General features: G+C 53.3%; 9 protein-coding genes across 9 annotated transcripts; 4 read left to right on the top strand and 5 right to left on the bottom strand.

The window, feature by feature from the left end:
• Positions 1–719: 719 nt before the first annotated feature.
• PG997_012920 (uncharacterized protein) lies at positions 720–1,122 on the top strand (the record flags this gene model as incomplete). The annotated part of the gene is given in 2 exon segments (XM_066817234.1): positions 720–959; positions 976–1,122. Coding segments are annotated over 2 exon segments (387 nt in total), but the record flags the coding sequence as incomplete, so codon positions are not given.
• A 3-nt stretch (positions 1,123–1,125) lies between these two features.
• Positions 1,126–1,527, top strand: PG997_012919 (uncharacterized protein; the record flags this gene model as incomplete). The annotated part of the gene is made up of 2 exons (XM_066817233.1): positions 1,126–1,202; positions 1,227–1,527. 2 exons carry the CDS (start codon positions 1,126–1,128, stop codon positions 1,525–1,527), a joined length of 378 nt encoding a protein of 125 aa, XP_066662925.1.
• Positions 1,528–1,834: 307 nt separating this feature from the next.
• On the top strand, positions 1,835–2,946 carry PG997_012918 (acyl-CoA N-acyltransferase; the record flags this gene model as incomplete). Its single annotated transcript, XM_066817232.1, has 3 exons — positions 1,835–1,847; positions 2,289–2,495; positions 2,600–2,946. 3 exons carry the CDS (start codon positions 1,835–1,837, stop codon positions 2,944–2,946), a joined length of 567 nt encoding a protein of 188 aa, XP_066662924.1.
• Positions 2,947–3,626: 680 nt separating this feature from the next.
• On the bottom strand, positions 3,627–4,943 carry PG997_012917 (dihydrodipicolinate synthetase family protein; the record flags this gene model as incomplete). Its single annotated transcript, XM_066817231.1, has 2 exons — positions 3,627–4,673; positions 4,755–4,943. The coding sequence occupies 2 exons, from the start codon at positions 4,941–4,943 to the stop codon at positions 3,627–3,629; spliced, it is 1,236 nt and encodes a 411-aa protein (XP_066662923.1).
• Positions 4,944–5,563: 620 nt separating this feature from the next.
• PG997_012916 (uncharacterized protein) lies at positions 5,564–8,369 on the bottom strand (the record flags this gene model as incomplete). The annotated part of the gene is made up of 6 exons (XM_066817230.1): positions 5,564–6,225; positions 6,275–6,428; positions 6,512–7,001; positions 7,189–8,016; positions 8,070–8,293; positions 8,352–8,369. 6 exons carry the CDS (start codon positions 8,367–8,369, stop codon positions 5,564–5,566), a joined length of 2,376 nt encoding a protein of 791 aa, XP_066662922.1.
• Positions 8,370–10,947: 2,578 nt separating this feature from the next.
• PG997_012915 (uncharacterized protein) lies at positions 10,948–12,204 on the top strand (the record flags this gene model as incomplete). Its single annotated transcript, XM_066817229.1, has 1 exon — positions 10,948–12,204. The coding sequence occupies one exon, from the start codon at positions 10,948–10,950 to the stop codon at positions 12,202–12,204; it is 1,257 nt and encodes a 418-aa protein (XP_066662921.1).
• Positions 12,205–12,286: 82 nt separating this feature from the next.
• Positions 12,287–13,064, bottom strand: PG997_012914 (uncharacterized protein; the record flags this gene model as incomplete). The annotated part of the gene is made up of 2 exons (XM_066817228.1): positions 12,287–12,924; positions 12,992–13,064. The coding sequence occupies 2 exons, from the start codon at positions 13,062–13,064 to the stop codon at positions 12,287–12,289; spliced, it is 711 nt and encodes a 236-aa protein (XP_066662920.1).
• Positions 13,065–14,093: 1,029 nt separating this feature from the next.
• Positions 14,094–17,405, bottom strand: PG997_012913 (uncharacterized protein; the record flags this gene model as incomplete). Its single annotated transcript, XM_066817227.1, has 4 exons — positions 14,094–14,790; positions 14,855–15,078; positions 15,134–16,144; positions 16,203–17,405. 4 exons carry the CDS (start codon positions 17,403–17,405, stop codon positions 14,094–14,096), a joined length of 3,135 nt encoding a protein of 1,044 aa, XP_066662919.1.
• A 44-nt stretch (positions 17,406–17,449) lies between these two features.
• On the bottom strand, positions 17,450–18,160 carry PG997_012912 (uncharacterized protein; the record flags this gene model as incomplete). The annotated part of the gene is made up of 1 exon (XM_066817226.1): positions 17,450–18,160. The coding sequence occupies one exon, from the start codon at positions 18,158–18,160 to the stop codon at positions 17,450–17,452; it is 711 nt and encodes a 236-aa protein (XP_066662918.1).
• Positions 18,161–21,153: the final 2,993 nt, after the last annotated feature.

The following is a 21,153-nucleotide window of genomic DNA, read 5'->3' as shown; positions in this document are numbered from 1 at the left end:
ATCATACTTTTACCACTTGAATCATTCGCCTGTGCCAGTGCTCGGAATAATAGGATTGGCATAATGACATTATGCCAATTAGCGTGCTTGGCACGTATAATGCATTATCAGCATTATTCCGAGCCCTAATAGATGCGAGTTCTGTAGTCCAGTATTGTTCAATGCCCCAGCGCATCTGTCGGTTGGTCTAGTGCTCCAGTGCACCCCAATGCACCCCGCTTTGACCCCTACAGTTGGTCAGTTCAGTGCAGGCCGGCGCTAGACAGACCAACACAGGCTTGCGAGAGACAAGATGAACTGACAAGGACACAGCTTGACAGCCAACGATCCCATCGCCACAGAAAGCCTCGATTGCCCAAGACCAAAATGGGTGTCTGGAGAAAGGTTGCCTTTGAACAGGACCAGTAGGAAATGACAGGCTTTCGACAATCACCGGCATCTACTTTCATATTTGGTGCTGGTGTCACATTGAGACAAAATGTCGTCCGTCAACTGCAAACAGGCCCAGTTCGCCCTTCTCTCCCCGCCAATCGCCAAAATACACAAATCGGATCAGAGAGCTCTCGCCTATGCACGCTGGCAGTCCATCCTCCCGTAATGGGAGATCCATTCCGACTTGCTTAAATACTAGCGGTCCATGCCCAGGCGCCTTACATGGATATCCATGACGGCCAAAAGGCCCAGAATACTCAGTAGCCCATCCTATTCCGCGACGAAGACGAACTCTGCTGCAGCTCGTCACCATAGTCTCGTTCTCTGACTGCCTTGTGGCTGCTCTGGCCTCCGTCGCCAGCTTCGCTTCTGGAGCCGCGGCTTATGCGGACCCGGGCGTTTGGTTCGGCCAATTCGACGCCCCTTATTCTTCCGCCGTCCAGGGGACATTCGACGACTTCTACTTTCGTTTCAACACGGGTCACCAGGTCAGCGTCTGGAAGCCCAATACCGTCGAGGGCCTTTGTGTACGTGGCTCGGAAGCAACTTCGGCTCCTTCTGGGGCGACATTCACGAGGTGCCGATGACGGCCAGCGGCTTCAATATAGCGCTCGGCATTCTTACAAGCGGGACGCGTTCCAGCCCACCCATGCGCATATTCAGGAAGTCAGCTACATCTGGGAGCGCTAGAGCATGTTCTGCCTCTTCCGAAGCGAGTGTATCTGCTGCGATTGCGGCTTCAATGAGACCAGGCTGGACCCGGGCGCCGAGTGAAAGATCCGCGTCGGCTGCAGCAAAGGGACCGTGGCACCCTACGTCGATCGTGAGGGGAATGGCTACACCGACGGCGGCGGAACCACCGTCATTGAAAGCCATGGGGTCGTCTACGGACCTGGTGGTCAGGGGTGTTTGCCGATCGCACGCACTGTACCTTATTGTACTACCATCATGGTAGATTTGCTGTTATCTCTCCACTCTTCGATCTTGTTATTCTTCCTGCAGATGGCATGGCTCATAGCAAGTACCATTTCGTATGGAGCACGCTCAATGGTTGACCATCAGCGCAATATCAGCATGGCGCAAAGGTCGACATGAAAGTCATAATGAATCATAATTATTTCTATCTTATTATGGTGTCAAAAACCCAGTTTGCCCAATGAAAATGCTTACTGTCATTTGCCGATGATACAGTAGTCATTTTGCTCTGAGTCACCGTCACCGACAGCATCGAAACCAAAAGTGCATCGTCCGGTGGTGTGATTGCTTTGCTTATGGCGCGTTTGGACCGAGAATGGACAACCACCCGGCCTCTCAACTGCTGCTTTTCAGACTATAATATGCCTGCACTACTGTATGATACTATCGGAGGCTGCAGCTCAGGCAGCCTATAGGGGTAGTTATGATGACATTGAAAGGTGACTCCAACCATGTCCCTATTGTGAGACCTGAGTTACTCACTGGATGCAGGTCTTCGGTGAAGCCCTACTGTGAGTCCTAGGTCTGCCCTGCTGGGCGTCTTAGTTGCATTGGTGACATGGTCTCTCACAAGCCAACAGTGCTTACTCAAGTTGCCAAACATCTATAAATGCGGCAGTCACAGACCCAGATGTGATGGAGATGTCTCAGGAAATCAAGCAAACCAGCCCACACGTTCTCCTTTCAAACACACTTGCAACCACATAGATTAATTCGGCCATTATTACCTCAAGTCAACTCAGACCAGAAGAGGAGGCTTGTAAAGCCAATCACCTTTCAACTTGACCATGCCTCCTACTGCTCAACTAGAGCCCCTCCAGATCACTGGACGGCTTTTTGACCCCTTCCACTCTCCTCGGCTTATCTACCGCGCCCCGAAGACACGCCCGAGGATGAAGCCTTCTTCTACGCCGTCGAGGGCAACGTGCTCGCGCAGTCAGGGCTCTCGTACCGGCTAACAACGCCCAAGAACAAGGCGACGAGCCAGGAGTACAAGAAAGACCTATTGGAAGCCCTCTTGGGCGTCGTAGTCTGCCTGAAGCCTGATGATGATGATACGACTAAACCTACGACAACTTCAACTACCAGTGAAGCAGAACTGGTTCCGGCCACAGGAGCAACAATGACAGCAGCAGCAACAGCGCCAACGCCGGCAGCGGCGCCGATCCCCGTCGGCATCATCATGCTCGAGTTCATCGGCGACGCCGCCAAGTCGTACCGCTGGGCCCAGCACCGCGGCTGCTCCTGACCATCGACATCGCGCAGGCGCACTGGGGCCGGGGCTACGGCGGCGAGGCCATCGAGTGGGCGCTGGGCTACGCGTTCCGGATGGCGAACCTGCACCGCGTGACGCTCAACGCCTTCAGCTACAACGAGCGGGCGCTGCGGCTGTACGAGCGCCTCGGGTTCGTGCGCGAGGCCCGCCTGCGCGAGGATGTTTGGTTTAACGGGGGGTGGCATGATTCTATTTCGTTTGGGATGCTGGAGGAGGAGTGGAGGGCGAGGCAGGAGGGGGCGGAGGGGAAGTGGGGGGAGTAGTGAGAATCCGGGTAAAGGCAGTAGAAGAAGAAGTAAAGTGAGCGTGTATAGGAGAATAGGGATTATGACATGATTCTTAGATATGGGGAACTTTGGACAAGAGCCGATATTTAGTCCAGGGGTTGGAAAAGTACGATCACAGAGTTCGGGAGGAAACATTATGGGTATTATGTATAGTTCTCATTGTGTATCTGATCGGTCCAATGCAACGTGTTCGTGAAGAGTCTGCGTTTACTGCCCCCTTGGTCGTGACGAGAATGGCCTATCTGCCTGTCGTCATTACCATATGGGCAATCTCTCGTATTATAGATGCCCATGAGAAGAGCAAACCACCACCGTCATGTTCACTGAAGCAAATTGAATAGCATCTCCCATCCATATCATCACAATGCCTTCTGTGTCACTGCTTGCTACCATGTTGCTTAGCAATGAGGACATTTGGAAGCAGTCAAGTGCACCGTTGCACCAATGTGTTTGCATTTGCTTGTTGCGAAGCCTCCTGCGTCAAACCCTCGCATGAGTAAACAGTTGTTTACATATCGCGGAGGGCGAAGAGGCGTTCGGTGATTGAATTGCTCTTCTGTGCCCAGGAAATCGTTGAATGTCCATAGAAATCTCGCAATCTCGCCACCATTGCCAAGAAGTCGCACTGGTGAGACCAAGAATCGGGCATCTCTGGATTACATCTGTGTCGCGGCATACTGCCTGAGGATGTAGTCGAAGAAGGCAAAATCCAGTGGAAGCCTTTGCGGGTGTAACACACTACCTGGCGGTGGCGTGAACCTATATGCCCAACTCAGCAATGTCATTACCGACTGGTTGAGGTCGATTGTTGCTTCAAGTTGAGGATGGCAATTGTCAATGTTGATGTTTGCGAGGATGTAAGGCTCAGGAGATCCAAGGTGACCCAAAGTGCGTCTCCGCGACAAAATTCGAGAAATCGCGACTTTCTCGACCTGGAAGCGCCCGAAGAGCACGATCGGTACCTTGTCTGGATCGTCTTGCGAGGTACCCGCACCCATGCTTCGAAGCTTGGCTCGGCTTTGGAATCCCAGCACGTTTGACGACTTCCAGTCGAATGGCTGTGCGGTCGGGTTCATGGTTTTCCACATGTGTCTGTAGACCCAAAGCATCTGCATGACGTTGCATTCAATCAGATGGCGACTGATGCAGTCGTCGTTTCCGGGAGACTTGAACACGCAAGGCCTTGCTGAGGAACATCTACGGTCCATGTGACCTTTCTCGCTGATCTTGGTCTCTAGCTCGCGGCGGGCATCGGTATCGGAGAGGATGTCATCTACCAGCCATAGTGCAAGTCGCTCGAAGACGGACACTTTAGCTTCCGACTTGACGTATGGATTGTAGAGTATGAACTCCCTCAGGAGGCTTAGGTCGTTCACTTGTGCCAGGCCCGATCTCTTTACCTCATGGAATGATTCGATGTAGGCACCTGCCAGAACAGCTCCACTGATGAAAACCCGGAACACTGCCTTGCGCACGTTCTCTCTCAGCCGAGGACACTTTTTGTACACAGCTGGTGTGGTGGAGACTTTCTTCAGTTCCCATGTGTCAAGACAAAATGCGACTTCGAGTTTGTCGACAAGGGCCTGCAGCCGCGACATGCTCTCGAGTTCTTCGGGGTTTGACAGAACTACGGAGCCGCTCAGCTTACTCGGGTCCATGTCCTTGGGCGGAAGCTCGCCGCGGTCTTCGGCTTCTTGGACCAGCTTAGTGGCGCGAACCTGCGATAATATAGACTAGCAAGCGTATCCTGTGTCCGGTGTAGAGGCCGAGTCAACTGTACTTACTGCAGTGAGTGCCAGATCTGCCTGAGGCCAGACATTCCAAACGATCGTCGGCCTGTTGGCCAGCCATATTGCTCGAGTACTGCGACATGTCGCAGCGAGGGATTCGGTGTCGGAGGGGGAATCGCAGAGGCTCATGATTTGCACAATAAGCTCCACGGGCCCATCCTTGGTGAAGAAATTGCATGGCATGATGAAGTAGGATTTGCGCGTCCTGCTGTAAAGTAGGTGTGAGTACCCAGAGGACAGATGGTTGCAACTGAGGGAGAGATATGTAACACATAGAAGGAATCCGTTACAGCACCTACCTTATGTATTCCTGACGTAGAACCGGTCGCTTGGGTTGCTTTTGGGAAATCAATTATCAAGTTGGTACATTGGCAAATGGTAGAGGACGCGGCTAGAAGTTATGATTAGCTGTGGGTATCAATAAATTTGAAGTGGGAGTAGTAGTGTCAAAAATTGAATTCAACGAACGAAGATGTGAATATTCAACTTACGCGTAGTTCACCTCTGCTTCACAGCAAAGTTGCCGAAAGATGAATGGATGAAGGCGAAGAATCTTGCATCTGTGGTCCAGATAAGGTTTGGATGAGGAGGAGGTAGAAAAATATGAGTGATTTAAACAGCGTCCATTGGATTGTGGAGGCAACCAAGTCTTGTTAATTATGCCCTGTGCTTTAAAGAAGTGGAAGGAAGGTGCGACTGGAAAGAACAACCTGGGATGATGGAGGCCAGAGAGATGGAGGAAGAAACAACCAAGTTGGAGTCATGGATATCGACATATATGCAAATTTCTATTTGTTGGTAGTTTAATCCCAGGTGACAGACAGTCTGTCTGGCATGCTGCTCAGTTTGTTACCCTCTCTATTTATATACACGGTCACTTCACCCTCTGAATATGACTCCCTTGTTTCCATCACATAGCAATCGCCGTTCTGATGACCCCCATCTGAGATAGCGACCCAGCTGTCGTCCTCAAATTCTTCGTGGACATCTACCAAGTCCCAATCTCCTCCACTTAGGTCCAGTTGACCATGCGCGCCAGTAATGCCCCAGTGGTGTTTGGCTATGTTGATACGCCGTGGTAGGCCTTGTTGTATATTGACCACTTTCCACCTCGAGAAGGTAGCTAGCTCCAAGAACAATGCCAACATTCCCCGCGTGCTGAGGAGGTTGAGCAGTGCCTTCCCTAAGCCGATGGATTCGTAGGACTCCAGATCTCTATCAAGAACTAAAGCCCCGCAATCCGGATATGTGTCATTGTTCCTGGCAGACGCTGAGACATTGATGAATGTAGGACTCCAAGTCGTTAATTTCCGCCAAAAGCTGCGCCCATCCGTAGCTAGATACAATCGGTATCCTTCAAGTAGGTAGTGAAGCACCTGAAATCCGGTCGTTCTAGCGCAGTTGGGGTGACCGTCGTTCATGCCCAGGGATAGCTCCTGGATTCTTTTCAGATGCCTCCTTCCGTCTGTTAAGAAATACTCAATGCTCTCCACTAAGATTTGTTGAATACTGACCAGCTGGTGACAAGCCATCTTGATAGCCGGGCACACGCTGTGATCCACGTCTTGGGAGTCCGGCCAGTTCCGCAACAATTTTTCTCTCAACGCGTTTCTCACGCGAGCCTTCTTCGACTTCACATAATGGACTCGAAGCCTCTCCATGGAATCCCTGGAATTTTTATTCAGCTCCAGGGTGTGCACCGGATCCAGGTTGCAAGCGGGTTCATGGATTGACTTCATCGCCTGCCATACTTCCGCGGTAGTGAGAAAGCCATCGGACTCGGTCCTGGATAGGTTCATCGAGAACTGGGAACAGAAGAGCTCCAAGACGTAAGGAGCTATGACTTCCTCCACAAGATCTATTTCGATGGGTTTATGGCTTGGGCTATTTGGGGTCCTGCTCACTACGGATCGGAGTTGTTTGGACGCATTTGGAAGCATGGCGTTTGAAGTCTCCAGAACCCCGGTAAGCCCCAACGGCTCTCCATAGAATTGCGCACTTCCTTTGGTGGCTTCGAGACTGAAGATAGTCGGTGCTGACGTGTTCCTATCCGCAGCCTCGAAGGAGTAATACGCGTCCGAGCCAAGTCTGGCCAGGATGGCGCGGTTTCCATCTGATGTCACAAACGGGAAGTGGGCGAAGACACTGTCCGCAGAGAAGTGGTTCGGAAAGGCGCGGAGGAATAGCTTGTGCATCACACAGCCATAGTTGACCTTCTTATCTGAAGCAGGCTCGTGGTATCTGTTGTAGAAGACCGTGCGGTGGTACATCCAACCCCTGGTCAGGGGAAAGGATGCAGTAGCCGCTCCCGAATTAGTATCATTTGTACTCCCTAGGAGATTGCCTTTTGGCCAATCAAGAGGTTCTTGGTGTAACCCAGAAGAAATGGCGGAGTCCCCAGAAATAGGAGATGTTGGCAGGCACTTACCCCCAGTTTGTGACGCCTCTTGGGATCCAGTCATCCGTGTAGAACTGATCGCCCCTGATCAACGCCAAGGTGTCACGTACAACCGCATGCGTCACTGTCGATCCAGTCCATAACCATTTCCCTGCTATAGTTGTTGCGAACATGACTTTAGATGGTGGCTGCTCGGCAACCATGCCTGGGTACAATTCGACCTCGTCCGGGTGTGCATACAGAGCCCTCAACTTGGCGGTGACAAGTGGACTTGTATTAATATCCTCGAAAGTCTTGTGCACAGGCAACCCCATCATCTGCCGGAAGTTGTTGAGTGTAGGCAGCTGTTTCTCTCGGGCTCGAGCAATGGTTTTGATTTGCGAGTCGCGGAACGCGATGGGCACTCGATTAGTACTGTAGGCACTTGCGATGTCCTCAGCGGAGCGGCGGAGCTTATGTGACATCTCCTCGTCCGTTGAACTGACTGCTGCATCTTCCTTTGGTGGTTTAGCCCGGCCTGTGCTTCTGCTACATCGAGTCGCCATGTAGTCATTATCCTCCTCTGAGAAAGCATTCTTCCACCAGTTGTCGATGATGAGACTTATGGCAGCCTCATTAGCTTCGTTCGGACTAGTCTTAGACGGTTTGCTGAGTTGCGGTAGAGCTCGTCGAGTAAGAGCCTCCAGTTGCAGGTACCAATCTGCGTTGGCTCTGTTTACGCCCAGCAAAGTCCGAAGGTAGTCGTTCAGAATCATATTGATGTATAGACGGCAAGTGATGCGCCGGGCCAATTGGTAAAGAGCTTCGTCTTTCTCGGTTGGGTGAAATTGCATGGGGAATCGGTTGGACTCATTGATACTAGAACAGTCGTGTCAGAACATGCTCAGATGCCCTTCGATGAGTGTCCATACGCTAGAAGCCCGCTGGCTATATAGTTATGGAAGCGGTTGAACATTACAAGCAGAAGTCGAAAGCCCGGAGGCAAGACCCATGCTTCCGAGGAGGCGAATTTGTCGTCCTTTAGTAGACCATTCTTGAATTGCCTTACAACGGCTTCTTCTCTGGACGAGTTTCCGTATAGGGGCAATAGCCTGAGCCGCGGTTTGCGTGTATGAGTAGGCCCACTCATGTGGAACTAGAGGCTGTTTAGTATTGCTGCCCCCAAGATGCATAGCGGTTCCGACTCAACTTACAGATCCTGATCTGTCCATACCTATTAATGCGGCAAAGTGTAGGAACAGGCTCGATACCTGACTTGGATTGTCTCGTATTGCAACACTTCTTGCCAGTAGGGTCTCGAATATTAGTGTTGCATCGGGCAGGGAGGCCCTCGTTGGTGAGACAGGGTAAAGGGGAAAACTAGGCTCGGCAGTATTGGCACTTGATGGCGGGAGAGAGTTGATCAACGCCAGTAGAGTGCTTGTTCGCCACGAACTTTGCCACGGACGCTGTTTTTGGAAGAGGACTTGGAGATGCGATTCTATGCAGATATCGCCATAATGTGCTAAGAGCTCTCTAACTCGGCGTAGTGTATCGAACAGTTGGTCGAAGAAAAGACCTAGTAAGGTAGCTACCTCAGCTAAGTACAACAAGCATATGATCTCGACAGGCGATACTTTGGAGGACCTGAAGGCGAGACAAAGAATCAGAAAGGCAATACAACAACACCCGCGCCGCATGATTTGTGTCAAACTCATGATTTGATGTATACTGGTAGGTAGGTAGAGCTCGCGACAATGATGGTAGTCTGAAAGAGAGGTTCGAAGGCCATATTTCTTGGAATATAGTCGGGTTCGAAATGGTATGCCTGAATACGGGAAACAAGAAAGCTCATAAGGGTAGGCCCGTAGGATGACCTGGTAAGATTTATACTGTTCCCTGTGTCGCATCGTAGCATTCATCGGTTGCGAGTCCGATATGACAATGATCGGAGGTGATCAGGAAGTAGCAAACCCTGGTCGAGCTGAAGTTGACGTGGAGCGCACCCACCACCACCCTACTCCCTTCCCGGCATGCCACGAACCCCGAAGCCTGGTTTAGGAGGGCGGGTAAAGGATCCACTCCTCCCCTTCGGCAGTCCAGCCGATTTCTAACGCAGTGCCGGTCTGGGTAGTTTTTAGAACACTTTTCCAGGGAGGGAAGGGAGTCCTCACATCCGTGTCTCCCGGGCCGTCCCCCAGTGTCACCTATTTTTCCTCACGGCCCCCAGCCAAGTTTGGTTTGACATTGCTCATCGTTGTTCATCATGATCAGGAGTGCAACCAACAAAATGATACCCCTCGACGGACTCCAAGCTCGCTCCAGGTGGCAAACCGAACTATTGACGCAGGCACGTGGGCGCCGGGCCACGGCTTACAACAGCCACAGAGCCAACAATTGCTCCGAGGTGACCCATCACGACCTGATGGCTTACGCCCCCACAAAATCCACGTAAGAGGGAAGTGGCTTGCCCCTTCTCAAGGGCTAGAACCTTCCTGTGAGGCACGATTATTTGACGAAAGAAGGATAAGGCAGATGGGACCTTGTACAACCATCGGAACCAACATTTCTCACGGGTTGGCAGCTTGAAGTAAGGTCAGGTCCCGTGGCGGTCTCGTGGAAGGGACTTGATGCGGTGAGCGATCGTCCATGCGCAAGCCACGATGTAAGGGACAAATGGACTCGTACGACCACCGTGACCACCTGGCGTTGCCTCAAGTCATTTCCATGAGGCAGGAAAAGGGGGTCCGATATCAGGCCTCGGGACGGCTTGTACGAGCACACAAGAGAGGTCACATGCCACGGGGCTGGTAGGCTGGTGGGAAACACGGAGACGGAGATTTATGCCGGATGCGGAAGATGGATGACGAGAAGCCAAATACGAGTTTATCCGTGGATCGGATCTGGCACAAACCCAAAAGGGGCGAGAGAGCTGGGGTAACATCGAAACGTGTTCGTGAGACCCTTCCAGATATGCGGTTTTTGGATCAGGTGGCTTGCAGTCGCAGATGTCAAGTGGTCTGATCCGGGCCTCGGATTCTCGAAAGCAGGGGGCCGGGAGGTATAGTGATTGGCCGTATGCGGAACGCCACAATATGCACCTTGTCGATAACCTTGGCTCAACCAACCACCACTCTGTGGGCAGCTGCAGCCACTCGCTCGGAAAAGAATCCGACTCCTGCTACAGTAAGCGATACTGCATGGGCAGGCACCCAATAACAAAGTCAATCATGCATGATGCGCGATCATGTCCAACGTGAACCAGATACAACCCAGATGAGGGAAAAGGGGGTGGGGTTCACTGAGTTTCTTCTAAACCTGTTTTCCTCGGTGATATTCTGAGCCTGTGCAACTCTTCCATCTACATATTGCTCCTGACGTGCCCGACGATAGGACAGGACGGCCGTCCCGGGTAGAATAATGGCAAGCGTAGTCGCCGAGGTCGGCGATCTCGCTAATGCGAGGAAAGGAGTAATCTCGTTCAGGTTGCACCCATCAACTAGTCATGTTTGTTACCCCATGGGATTGCGAATGGACAGCAGTAAGCTTCCATGTCTCGTCGTTCTAGTGAAGAAAATGGAAAAAATATCAAAACTAGGTAAACTTCTCGTACTTTTAGGATTGTTACACCTTCATTTGCGAAAGGTAAAATTAGAAGTAGTGGGCGGGTCACGACAAGGGGTCGCGATTGGACGTTCCCACAAGCTTACGGAGCACCGCCTCGCCTTGGCGCACTATGCCGATCGTCAGACTGAAGCAAACCCAACCCAGCAGATCCTCGTCTCTGGTCGAAACCTAAATCCAACAACGATGCATCATGATCAAGACCATGGCTGGACCGTCGCTAGACCACCACCAACAGGCCAAACCGCCGCCCCACCATCCCCAACGACAGGGACAAACAGCAGATCCGCCGAGCCCGCCGAGCTCGCCGCACCCAGCGCCGCGCAGCACCAGGTCCTCCACACGCCCGAGCTCCTGGAGGCGATCCTGGCCGGCAGCGGGGACATGCGCGCCGTCCTGCTCGCGCAGCGCGTCAGCGTCTTCTGGCGCGACCTGATTCGCGCCTCGTCGCTGCTGCAGTGCCTGCTGTACTTCGAGCCGGTGCCGCCGTTTGCGCCCGGCGAGGGCCTGGCGCCCGAGGAGCTGCGCGCCGCCTTCGCCATCAACCCGCTCCTGAGCCACTGCTTCCCGCACTGGCTGCGAATGACGACGGCGAGCGACGAGTCGGGCCCGCAGCGGCAGTTCCCGGCCCATCCTGTGCTGTCGCTGTCGCTGACCGGGCTCGTCCACTTTGCGCGGCGGGATTACCGGCAGGATGAGGACGGCTACGACTCCGACAGCGAGGAAGAAATCGGCGGTCGTGACGGCGGGGGAGAAGAGGGCGAGGGCTCCTCCTCCAAGCTGCCCGTGGTGCCCCTGTTCCCGCCCGAGCGTCGCGACGCCTTCACCCGCGCGGGGGCCAGCTGGCGCCGCATGCTGGTCTGCCAGCCGGCCTCGCTGGGGCTCGGCCTCGAGCTGGTCCGACCGGCCGCGGCGATGCCGCCCGAGTGGCACGAGATGCACGAGGCGCACCGACGAAATCCTATGCCGAACCCAGGGTTGAGGGGCCGGGAAATGGTGGAGGCTTTCCAGGAACCCATAACATCAGGGCGGATCTCCGGGTTGCTGGAAACGCCCTTACCCGAAGAAGATGAAGGGGCTGAGGGTACGGGCGAAGGCGGTGGCCTGCGCATGGGTACGCTGTACGACATCTGCCTGCAGCAGCACCTGGACAACGCCGAGGTGAGGAGGGGGCGTCGGCCTTCCTTCGTCAGGCTGCACTGGTTGCCGCCCGGGTACGGCGGCGTCTTCCCGCATCACGACCTGGAGCTCAGGTTCGGGCCCTCGACACCCGGGTTGGGCGTCTCGGTGTTCGCCGTGCTCGAGGACATTGTCCACAGCCGGGGTTTTCACTTTTATGGACGGCGCACGAAGGCGAAGCATCTGCCCAGGGAGGAATTGGAAACCTTCAGATGTGAAGAGCACCTGGTCAGGAAGGCCACGTCATTTGTGACCCATCCATGATTCTAAGTTACTCTATTGAGATCTATATCCCTTCATTACATCATGTCCATGCTCTATATCCGTCCCAGTAGTCTTCGGCATATTAGTTCAACTTGGCCAGCGCCTCCTCGACGTCGAGCTCGGTGCTGGTGGGCGCGTAGCCGCCGGCGGCCGCGACGTCCTCGCGCTGGTAGAGGTAGGCCTCGTCCCGCTCGACGTACGCGGGGTCGAACTCGAAGATGCGGGCCTCGGCGTTGCGCCACATGTAGGTGCTGGGGCCGCCGCCGTCGCGGGGCGTGCAGGTGATCTGGCGGAGGATGTCGCCGTGGCAGACGAGCACGATGGTCTTCTCGGGCCGCGCCCGCAGGAAGTGGCGCACCCACTTGGCGCGGTCCGCGAGGGCCTCGGGCGTGGCCGCGTAGAAGCCTTGCTTGCTCGTCCAGTCCGGCGTCAGCGACTCGAGGTTGAACTCGGCGAACTCGGCGTCCGCCTCGAGCGCCTCCCGCGGCGAGCCCGTGTCGCAGGGCAGGGCGTTGCACTCCTGCGCCTGCGGCAGGCAGATGACGCTCTTGGTGCCGCCCAGGCGCTCGACCGCGGGACCCCAGCCCAGCTTGGTCGTCTGCAGGGTGCGCCGCAGGGGCGACGAGACGATCAGGTCGGCCTCCTTCTGCAGGTCCGGGATCAGGCGCGCCAGGGACAGGGCTTGCCTCTTGCCCAGCGGGGTCAGGGGTGCATCAAGAACTAGCAGGTGCAGATCGCATCAGTATTTATATGTGTGCGGTATTAGATATTGGGGTATTGAACTTACTGCTGTAGTCGAGATCGACGTTGTGCTCGGCCTGAGCGTGACGGGTGAGAATGATGCGGGAGTTGGGTGCCATGATGGAAGAGGCGATGACGTCAGCGGTTGAAAAGCAAAAAGAGTGTTTAAACTTCGACGGTGGTTCTAGAACGATGCAATCCACTGTAATTCAAAGTCCAAGGAATGCAAATCTGGAGCGATGATACACTTTCTAGTCGGGATGCTTTCTAGAAATTTGCTGGATGTAGAAGATGCGATGCAATGCACAAAAGAGCGGTCGTTACAAATGACGCACTCTGACACTCTCGGGCGTGGCGGCTTCGACACCGCCCTCGGAGCTGCTTCGGCATCAAAATAATCCACGAACGGGAGACCCACCGCCTGCAAACGTGCGTCCACTCAGACATCACAGCTCTTCCTTCCGACATGTCACTGCCGGATCGGATCGTATGGTATATCTCCGGGCGAAGTAATCAGCATGCCGGCCCGATCAGATATATTTGAAAGCCGCATCTCCATGGCCGGATCGAGAACATGCTTACACCTAGTGAACTGTAATTGACGCGCGATTGACTTTGGACATTGTAGCCCGGAAATTGACTTTCGCAAACCCTTTTTCAGGGGCTGGTTTGCGTATCTACCCAATGTTTATGTGTAGCCCCTGGCCACTTTGGTCAACTCTAACCTAGACTCAGGACATACTCACGTAGTCCAAAACTCAACATGAGGACGTCAAATGGAATCAGGCTGGAGTACTCTGTGTCCAGTCCAGGCATACAAATCAGGACTTAGGTTCAGCCCGGTCTTATCTGCAGTCAAGCTTGTAGTGTAAAACCCGCGACAGAGTCTTCCTGAGTTTTATGTTAAACTCATGTTGAACTTAATGGATTCATATCGAACCATGCATGCCACACCAGCCATTCCATTTGTCCCCTTCGAACTATGACTCGATGCCAAGTGAGACCAGCATAGTTCGCGTAGAAAACATAAGCCGCACGGCGATAGTAGAACATGCATGTCATCTAGTTGGTGGTCGTCAGCCCGGGGGCCGAATTTACTAACATGACTATCTATTCAAAGTGAATATTCAACTTACACGCGATTTCCGTCATTTTCTCTCTCGCACCATAGTCCCCCTTCCCTGCAACCGTCGGATATTAGCCCCTCTTCTATTCAAATCCGGAATCTGGTATTCGCTCCTTCTCTCCCGCCGCACCGTCTCCCAGAAATCGTACTCGACCTCCTTCTTCCTCCTCCGATCCTTCGCGCGGTCCTCCTTGGCCTTGTCGCGCCGCAGCTTGACCTCCTTCGACACCCGCGGCAGCATCCGGCCGAGCTGGTGCTTGGCGTCCACAACGCCCGCGCGCGCGTGTCGGAACAGGTACTTGAACGCGGCTTGGACCCGGCTGCTGAATGCGGCAACCAGACTCAATCCCACGAGCAACGCCGACGCGGGCAGCGAGATGGCCCCGATGGTGCGCAGAGAGACGAAGTTGTCGTCCGCGCCGCCCCACTCCTGCGTGTTCATGCCGAACAGGCTGGTGAAGAAGGAGAGCGGCAAAAATATCACCGTAAACGTCGTGAAGATCATGACCGACAGGTTCTGCGTGCTCGCCAGCTCCGTCTGCAGCCGGCTCCAGCGCACCTCGTCCACCTGCGCCTGCCGCTGCACCATCTCGAGCAGCTTCTCGTAGTCGGCCCGCGTCGCCTCGATCCGGTGCCGCATCCCGCCCACCTGCTGCGCGTACTCGTCCAGCCGCTGCAGGGCCTCGTCCAGGTACGCGCGCCCCGTGGGCCGTGTGCGGCTGGAGCTCGGGCCGGTCGTAGATCTCCTTCATGTGCGCGAGCGTCGTCTTTTGCTCGAGGAACAGGTTCTCCATCGTGTTGAGCTCGTCGTCCATGTCGCGCAGCTCCAGCAGCGCTGACGTGTTTTCGCGGTTTTCCCGCTCCGACTGCTCGAGCTCTCGCTTGTGGCGCTTTTTGATCGACTCGGCTCGGTTGTCTTCGAGCTCCGAGGAGTCGGACTCGTCGGTCAGTCTGTCTCGGAACGACTGCATGCGGAATCGCTTCAAGGAGAATGTCATCCTTTCGGTCTACAGTCAAGTTAGTTTGATGGCATACGCAACTCATAAATGCATATCGTCTTACCAATACCCCTAGAGCTTCCTCAAAGATTCGAAAGATTTCCAGGTCGCGATGCGACGTTCGGTCGAGCAGCACGGTTACTGCGTGCAAGGCAGTAAAGGCCGCAAGATCCAGTGCATTGTCACATCGTCCCGTCAAGTCTCCATTCAGCTCATTGTAGACGCTGTTTCGCAGATCCGCCTGTTGAAACATGGGACCCTCAGATGGATGCGACTCCCGTTTGGGAAAGAACGTGGTTAGCGTCGTCATGTCGACGGCCCACAGCCACAGTTGATCGACCATGAGCAGGTTTCCATCCAGTATCTCATCTTCATTATCAGACGACTGTGACTCGTCGTCCGTGAGCATGGCGTCGGCTTTCTTGATCCGATTGGAGAACATGGCCAGCCGGCTCGCAGGAGAAGTTGCAGTCAGAGCGTCGCCTATCAGATGGCGTTTCTTGTTCTTGGTGAAAGCCACGCGTTCCTTGGTCAGTTTGTATAGCATCTGGTCGTCGTCCCGCGCATAGGTGTCGCGAAGAGATGGATAGCCGTACTGATCCAGCGTCCTTCGAGAGTTTAGTGGTGGGTCATGCCCCAAAAATTCCCATGTCACACGCATCTCCAGGGACTCGTTCTCGGCGATATCCTGCGGAACCGGCCTGGCTCTACCAAGGCCCAGTCGCCGCCGGATGGCATTGCGGCGCTTGATGACGTTCTTGTAAGTGTCGAAGTGGAGATAAGGAAGGTACAAGTACAAATGTGATGGTGTAGGGCTACCGGGACTATTGCGCCCGCTGATGCTTGGTGACGAGGGCCGGGGCGAGTCTGCGACGTCAGTCACTAGTTCATTCTTGGGCAAGGAAATATGGATGGACTTACGAGTCTCGGAACTGATGTAATCACAGCCTGGTCTAACATAGGAGGCGTGGGCCTGGGCATGCCGGCCTCGAACATGCCTGTTGACCCAATTCTCATTGCGGAGAAGCTTCGAGTAAGTTTGATGTTGGGTCTCGGCTAATTTGTTGAAGATGCTCTATCAGTCATGTTAGCGTGGAGATCAGCGCCCAGGGATATGATGAATGGCTCATTACCTTGACCCAATAAGGGTTGTTAAATGGCAGATGAATCCACATGAATTTTCTTTTATTTGGATCTGGTCTAGAGAAGCCTGCCGTGAGGTCGTCGAGGGCCGAGGCATGGTTCAGTTTATGCTCGTCGTCACTTCCCCGAGCTGCGAGATCCTGAATTTCGACCTCGGGAGTAGTAATCAGCGCTTCCTCTGACTGTCGTGGTTCCGATGGAAATGGTATCGTGCGAGGCGAGATTTCGACACCGGCAGGGTCCGATAGACTCCTATTGGCCTCATCATTGTTAGGGCGTTCGCTACGGCTTCGGTTGTTGCTTCGGCTAGAAGGACGGCCGAAACCAGGGGTTGACAGTGGAGGCACTGTTAGTCCCCTTGCCCGCCCTGGAACAGCAGTTGTCGCCGATTGAGTTGTATTGCCGTTGCCTGAGGGCCGTTCTGATGCGTGACTGGTTACGACTATCTCTGGGGAGGTTCTCCCCTCATCATCCGTTAGATGGGACTGTGAGCTCCTGGGTCTTGGCAAAGCACCGAAGAAGCCCTGGACCATGTTCCGGATTCCCAGAGCACCAGACCGGATGCTATCGTTAGCTGTTAAAGGAAATCGGTTTGGTCGAAAATGTTGTTTGGCCGCGACAGCGTTTAATCGCTCCTGCAAACAGCGCTCAGGGCCCTTATCCAAGAATTCGTCCAGATGGTGTTTGGACACGTATAGTCGCACATCAGAAGTAGAATCGGGGTCCGGGTCCTCATAGAACCCTATCAACTCGAGTCTGACGTGCTGGCCTAACCGGAGTGGGTGATGTGTAGTCTGGAAACTGATCGATTGCGCTTTCTTCACAGCCTCTGCAAGATCCAAGAGGTAGGCATGCATGATCTGGAGGTGGTCTGGTCCGAATGATGCGCAATCGGCGTGGGTAATATCGAGGGAATATGGCTGTTCGTGTGTGCTTCCGAGCAAGCTGGACTTGATAGAAGCTAAAGGGGCGCTGAAGTGGACCTCGTCAAAGTCAGAGGACCCCAGACCAGACAGCTGGGAGTCTTTCGTCTCGTAAAAGGTCCAAATACGCATTTCGCTCGCGATATCTCGGAAGACATCGTGGATACGCAGCAAATTTTTGTGGTTGAGTCTCAGCTCCTCAGTTATGGACCTCGGCCAGGGCTGCGAGAGGTGAAGCAGATGCTGGATGCTCTCCCTCAGGTTAGGCATAGATAAGTAGCTCGAGCCAAGATGTGGAGTTGCTGCTTGAGTCATTAGCAGCTGAGTAGTAAAAAGGCACAATTTGGCAGGGAGGAAGTACCAAAGAATGTCATGCCATGTGTGTGGAAGATGAGCCAGCGCATGTCTTCTCTCTCGCTTGCCTTGGCCAATGCCAACTTCGCCACGAGACCGCCTATGCTGTGACAGATGAAGAACAGGGGTCGGTTCTGTGACATGTCTCTGGTCTTTCGAAGCTGATCGAGCAAGTCTTCGGCCAAGTCGTCAAGAGTAAGGCCTTCTGTCAGTTCTCGGTGCCTGTAGAGCATCACACGAGCCGTGTTGACTTCCCGTCTGATGCCCTGGCGGATCCAGAGGTGCTTCGCCTTGGGTAGCGGCCTATTGATGGCTGGAGACAAGATCGTGTGGCCCTGAAACTCTTTGAGGGCGGGATGGGCCTCCAGCTCTCGGTTGGTTGGATGCCCGAAATAGCCGTCTGGTAGAGGCTCGCGCATCCATGTATCCACGGGTGATGCACCCGGACACGGAATGGCAATAATGTCGGTCTTCGTTTCGTTATAGCCTGACCCACCGACCTCGCCGTCAACATGGGCAAACCCCGGCTCGGGGTCCCAGTGCGAGAGGCTGCTGCGAATTGAGGCTTCCCATTGAACATCCGTGTCTTCATATGTTGCGACCCCATCATCTCGCGCTGGCGCCCTGGCGAGCCCTCGCACGTTGGGCCCTACTGCGTCCTTGTCCGCCATAGCAATTAGCTCAATAACCAGAACATTGGATTTGTCGACGTAGTTGGTTGACCCTGGAGACAAGCGTTTGGTGGTTGGCGGTGCAAGATTTTACCATTAAAGACGAGCATCGCTTTAAGATGACAGACCAAGGTGCCTTGTAGGGCTGCGCCGCGCGAAAGTCCTTTGATTACGAGATGATTGTGTGTATGGCCGTGTCTCACCCACCACCATGGCCCCCAACTGTGGGTTCCATTGGCTCGCTTCCCCGCCTCCGTATTCCTCCGTATTCCCAGCTGCATGTCAGCTTCACGAGGCCACACCCAATTGGTCTTAGAGCGTCCGTGAGCAGCGCCGCAAAATGTCGATCGCTAGAACGCCCTACGGCTGAGGATATTTGTGGCATTATGCTGCGCCTTCATAAAAAAGCGCATCATTTGGCAGCAGTTCATGTGCGATAGAAGAGAAGAAATCGGTGAAGAGGTTGTGACAGTTGTAGTTGCAGTTGCGGGTGGAGACACTGCCTGTCATCTTGAAGCCGCCTATCTCCGGCGTCCAACGATTCGGGACTTGAGCAGGTATCAAGTACCTCGGGGTACTTGAATTACAGGGGTCTTGTTGCAAGATTTAGTGTACCGACTTGTATCCATTTTGTGTCTTTCGTTAGAAGACGATCGCAAACAGGCAGCTCGACCCTCAATTGATAGCTTCGTCTCCAACGCCACTTTTCACGTTGTCATCGTTTGAACTGTAAACGGACTCTATTATACTGTTCATGTCCCAAGATGAGAATTGTGCATTCTTGGTCTAGATACGGCTCTATGCGCTTCGGTCCAGGCAATTAGATGCAATTTAAGAGCCCTGTCCTGGTTGATTGAGCATTGGGCTTTGAGGTGTATTGCTTGGCCAAACATGATGAGGACAGCGAGCAAAGACCCAATCGGAAGATAGAGGCCAGAAGAGCCCAGAAGAGGCCACCGGTCACTGACCCACCGTTTTGGAAATCAGTGTTTCCAATAATGCTGCGACTTTCTTATCTATGTACTTACAATCAGAGCCTTGTTGGCCTCAATGTACCTACAGGTCACTGGAAACGCCAATATGCGAAGCAGCAACCTAAGCCTCCCTTTCTCTACCTAGGTAGAGAGAGCCTTGCTGTTTCCGATGCATGACAGCATGGCATAGTGAGGCGGTTTTCTTTTCGACGCCCATTGCGAGGCGTTATGCTGGTGTGGCCTCATGGACCGCCAATCAAACTTCTGTCCAACCCACCCACCTACCCCGATGGCCTCATTACAGCACAATTTAGTACGACGTTTCCACTTTGTTCTTAGGTTCTCGAAGGATGAAGCAAATGTCCTCCGCAGTTCTTATGAAGCTGCAATGCCTCCTATTTCAGAGCCATTCCAGACCCTCTCATCATCTTATTCCAATTGACGAAAGACAAACACTCGAACATCCTATCTTCACACATTCCTGTTCTATCAATTTACTTCACGAATTCTTTAATCTTACGCCCCCTTCCTGCATCCTATTCTACTTAACGACGCCAACTACCAAAATGGCAGCGTTATCGTGCCCCGCGACCTGGTATTGTTGCAAGTGCGGTCATGGGCCTATGACTAATGTAACCATGGTCCCATGTGCCCACTGCGGCCAAGGTCCGAAGTCCAAGAGGTTGTCGGGGTCACCACCACCACCAAGATGATGCAGTCCAGGACTCAACGGGGTGTCTATCACGCCGTTTCTTGCTCTGTCCATATGATCTGCGTATGCTTCCCGTATTTTTCACAGTATTATCTCAAAGCTAATGGTTGAATAGACGGAACTGGGTTGACGCGCAATCCTCTTCATGTCTAACTTTGCAGTAACACTCGTCATATTGGTGACTGCAATGTCAGGAGACAATAACAAACAGAAAAGGGGTTCATTGAATCTCACCAAAAAAAGGAGAAAATTCGAAGAAAGCTAGAAAAAACACGGACGACAATATGATGGAGCCGCAGAACCCCCTCCCTTCTCTAGTGCATGGAAAATATCGGGTTTCAATCCTTCTTCCCTACTCTTTCATTTCTCATTGGCGTTTTGCATCATTCACTTCCATCATGGCTCCGAGGGTTGAGCTTTCAATGCCCCGGCGTGCGGCCGCACGGTCGGACGGCATGGAATGCATCACTTGGAGGAGAACTCACATGTCCTGGAGTAAGACGGAAACTGCTTCAACTTCATCACTAACCCTTGTGATGACCGAATTCGATATCAACATTCCAAAGTCAATCTCGCCATACTTCGCTTCATCGCAATACATACGAGATCGCATCAATCTATCCAAAATGGAACCCACGACCTACAGGCGCAACATGACAGGCCCAACTCAACCATTCGATACTTTCTGGGGAGACTTTATGCAAAGTAATATGGAAACATTACCTATTCCCCAAGCTTCAGACATTTTTACCGAACCTTCATCATATTTACAGTTGCAAGGACCACTCGGAACCTTGCAGTTTCAGAGATCTCTATCCCGTGGACTCAACCCCCAAGCCTTATCAACGGGCGGCTTGCAAATTTGCCGCTATACTGGTACTCCAACTTCCAATAACGGTAGCTTTATCGATTTCAGCAATAGAGATACCTTCAGTCCATATCATCCATCATTTGTGGAGCAGACTCAGTCCTCTTTCACTAGTAACTTCTTAACGGGCGACTCCATTCCGGGCCACACCTTTTCGCGTAACGCTTTTTCGGTCACCCCTTTCGCGGGTACGAATTTTGCACACACCCCTTTCACAGACACCCCTTTAACAGGAAGCCTATACGAAAGAAGCATGAAACAAACGAATCCCTGTTTCAATGTTGGTGCAAGACCATGTCTCCCACTTTGTCCCAAGATCAATGTTTCGCCTTCGGTATCTGCCAACCCATTCGAATTAGGAGCAACTCCGGTTTCGTCTACCTTTGGAGAACTAAGCTTTTCGGACGTAGTGAACACTAACAATCACTCGGCCCAGTGG

This window comes from Apiospora hydei (genome assembly GCF_038363865.1).
Source record: "Apiospora hydei strain CBS 114990 chromosome Unknown utg000009l_segment0_segment0, whole genome shotgun sequence".
NCBI lineage: Eukaryota > Fungi > Ascomycota > Sordariomycetes > Amphisphaeriales > Apiosporaceae > Apiospora > Apiospora hydei.
This window is presented reverse-complemented; position numbering and strand designations above follow the sequence as displayed.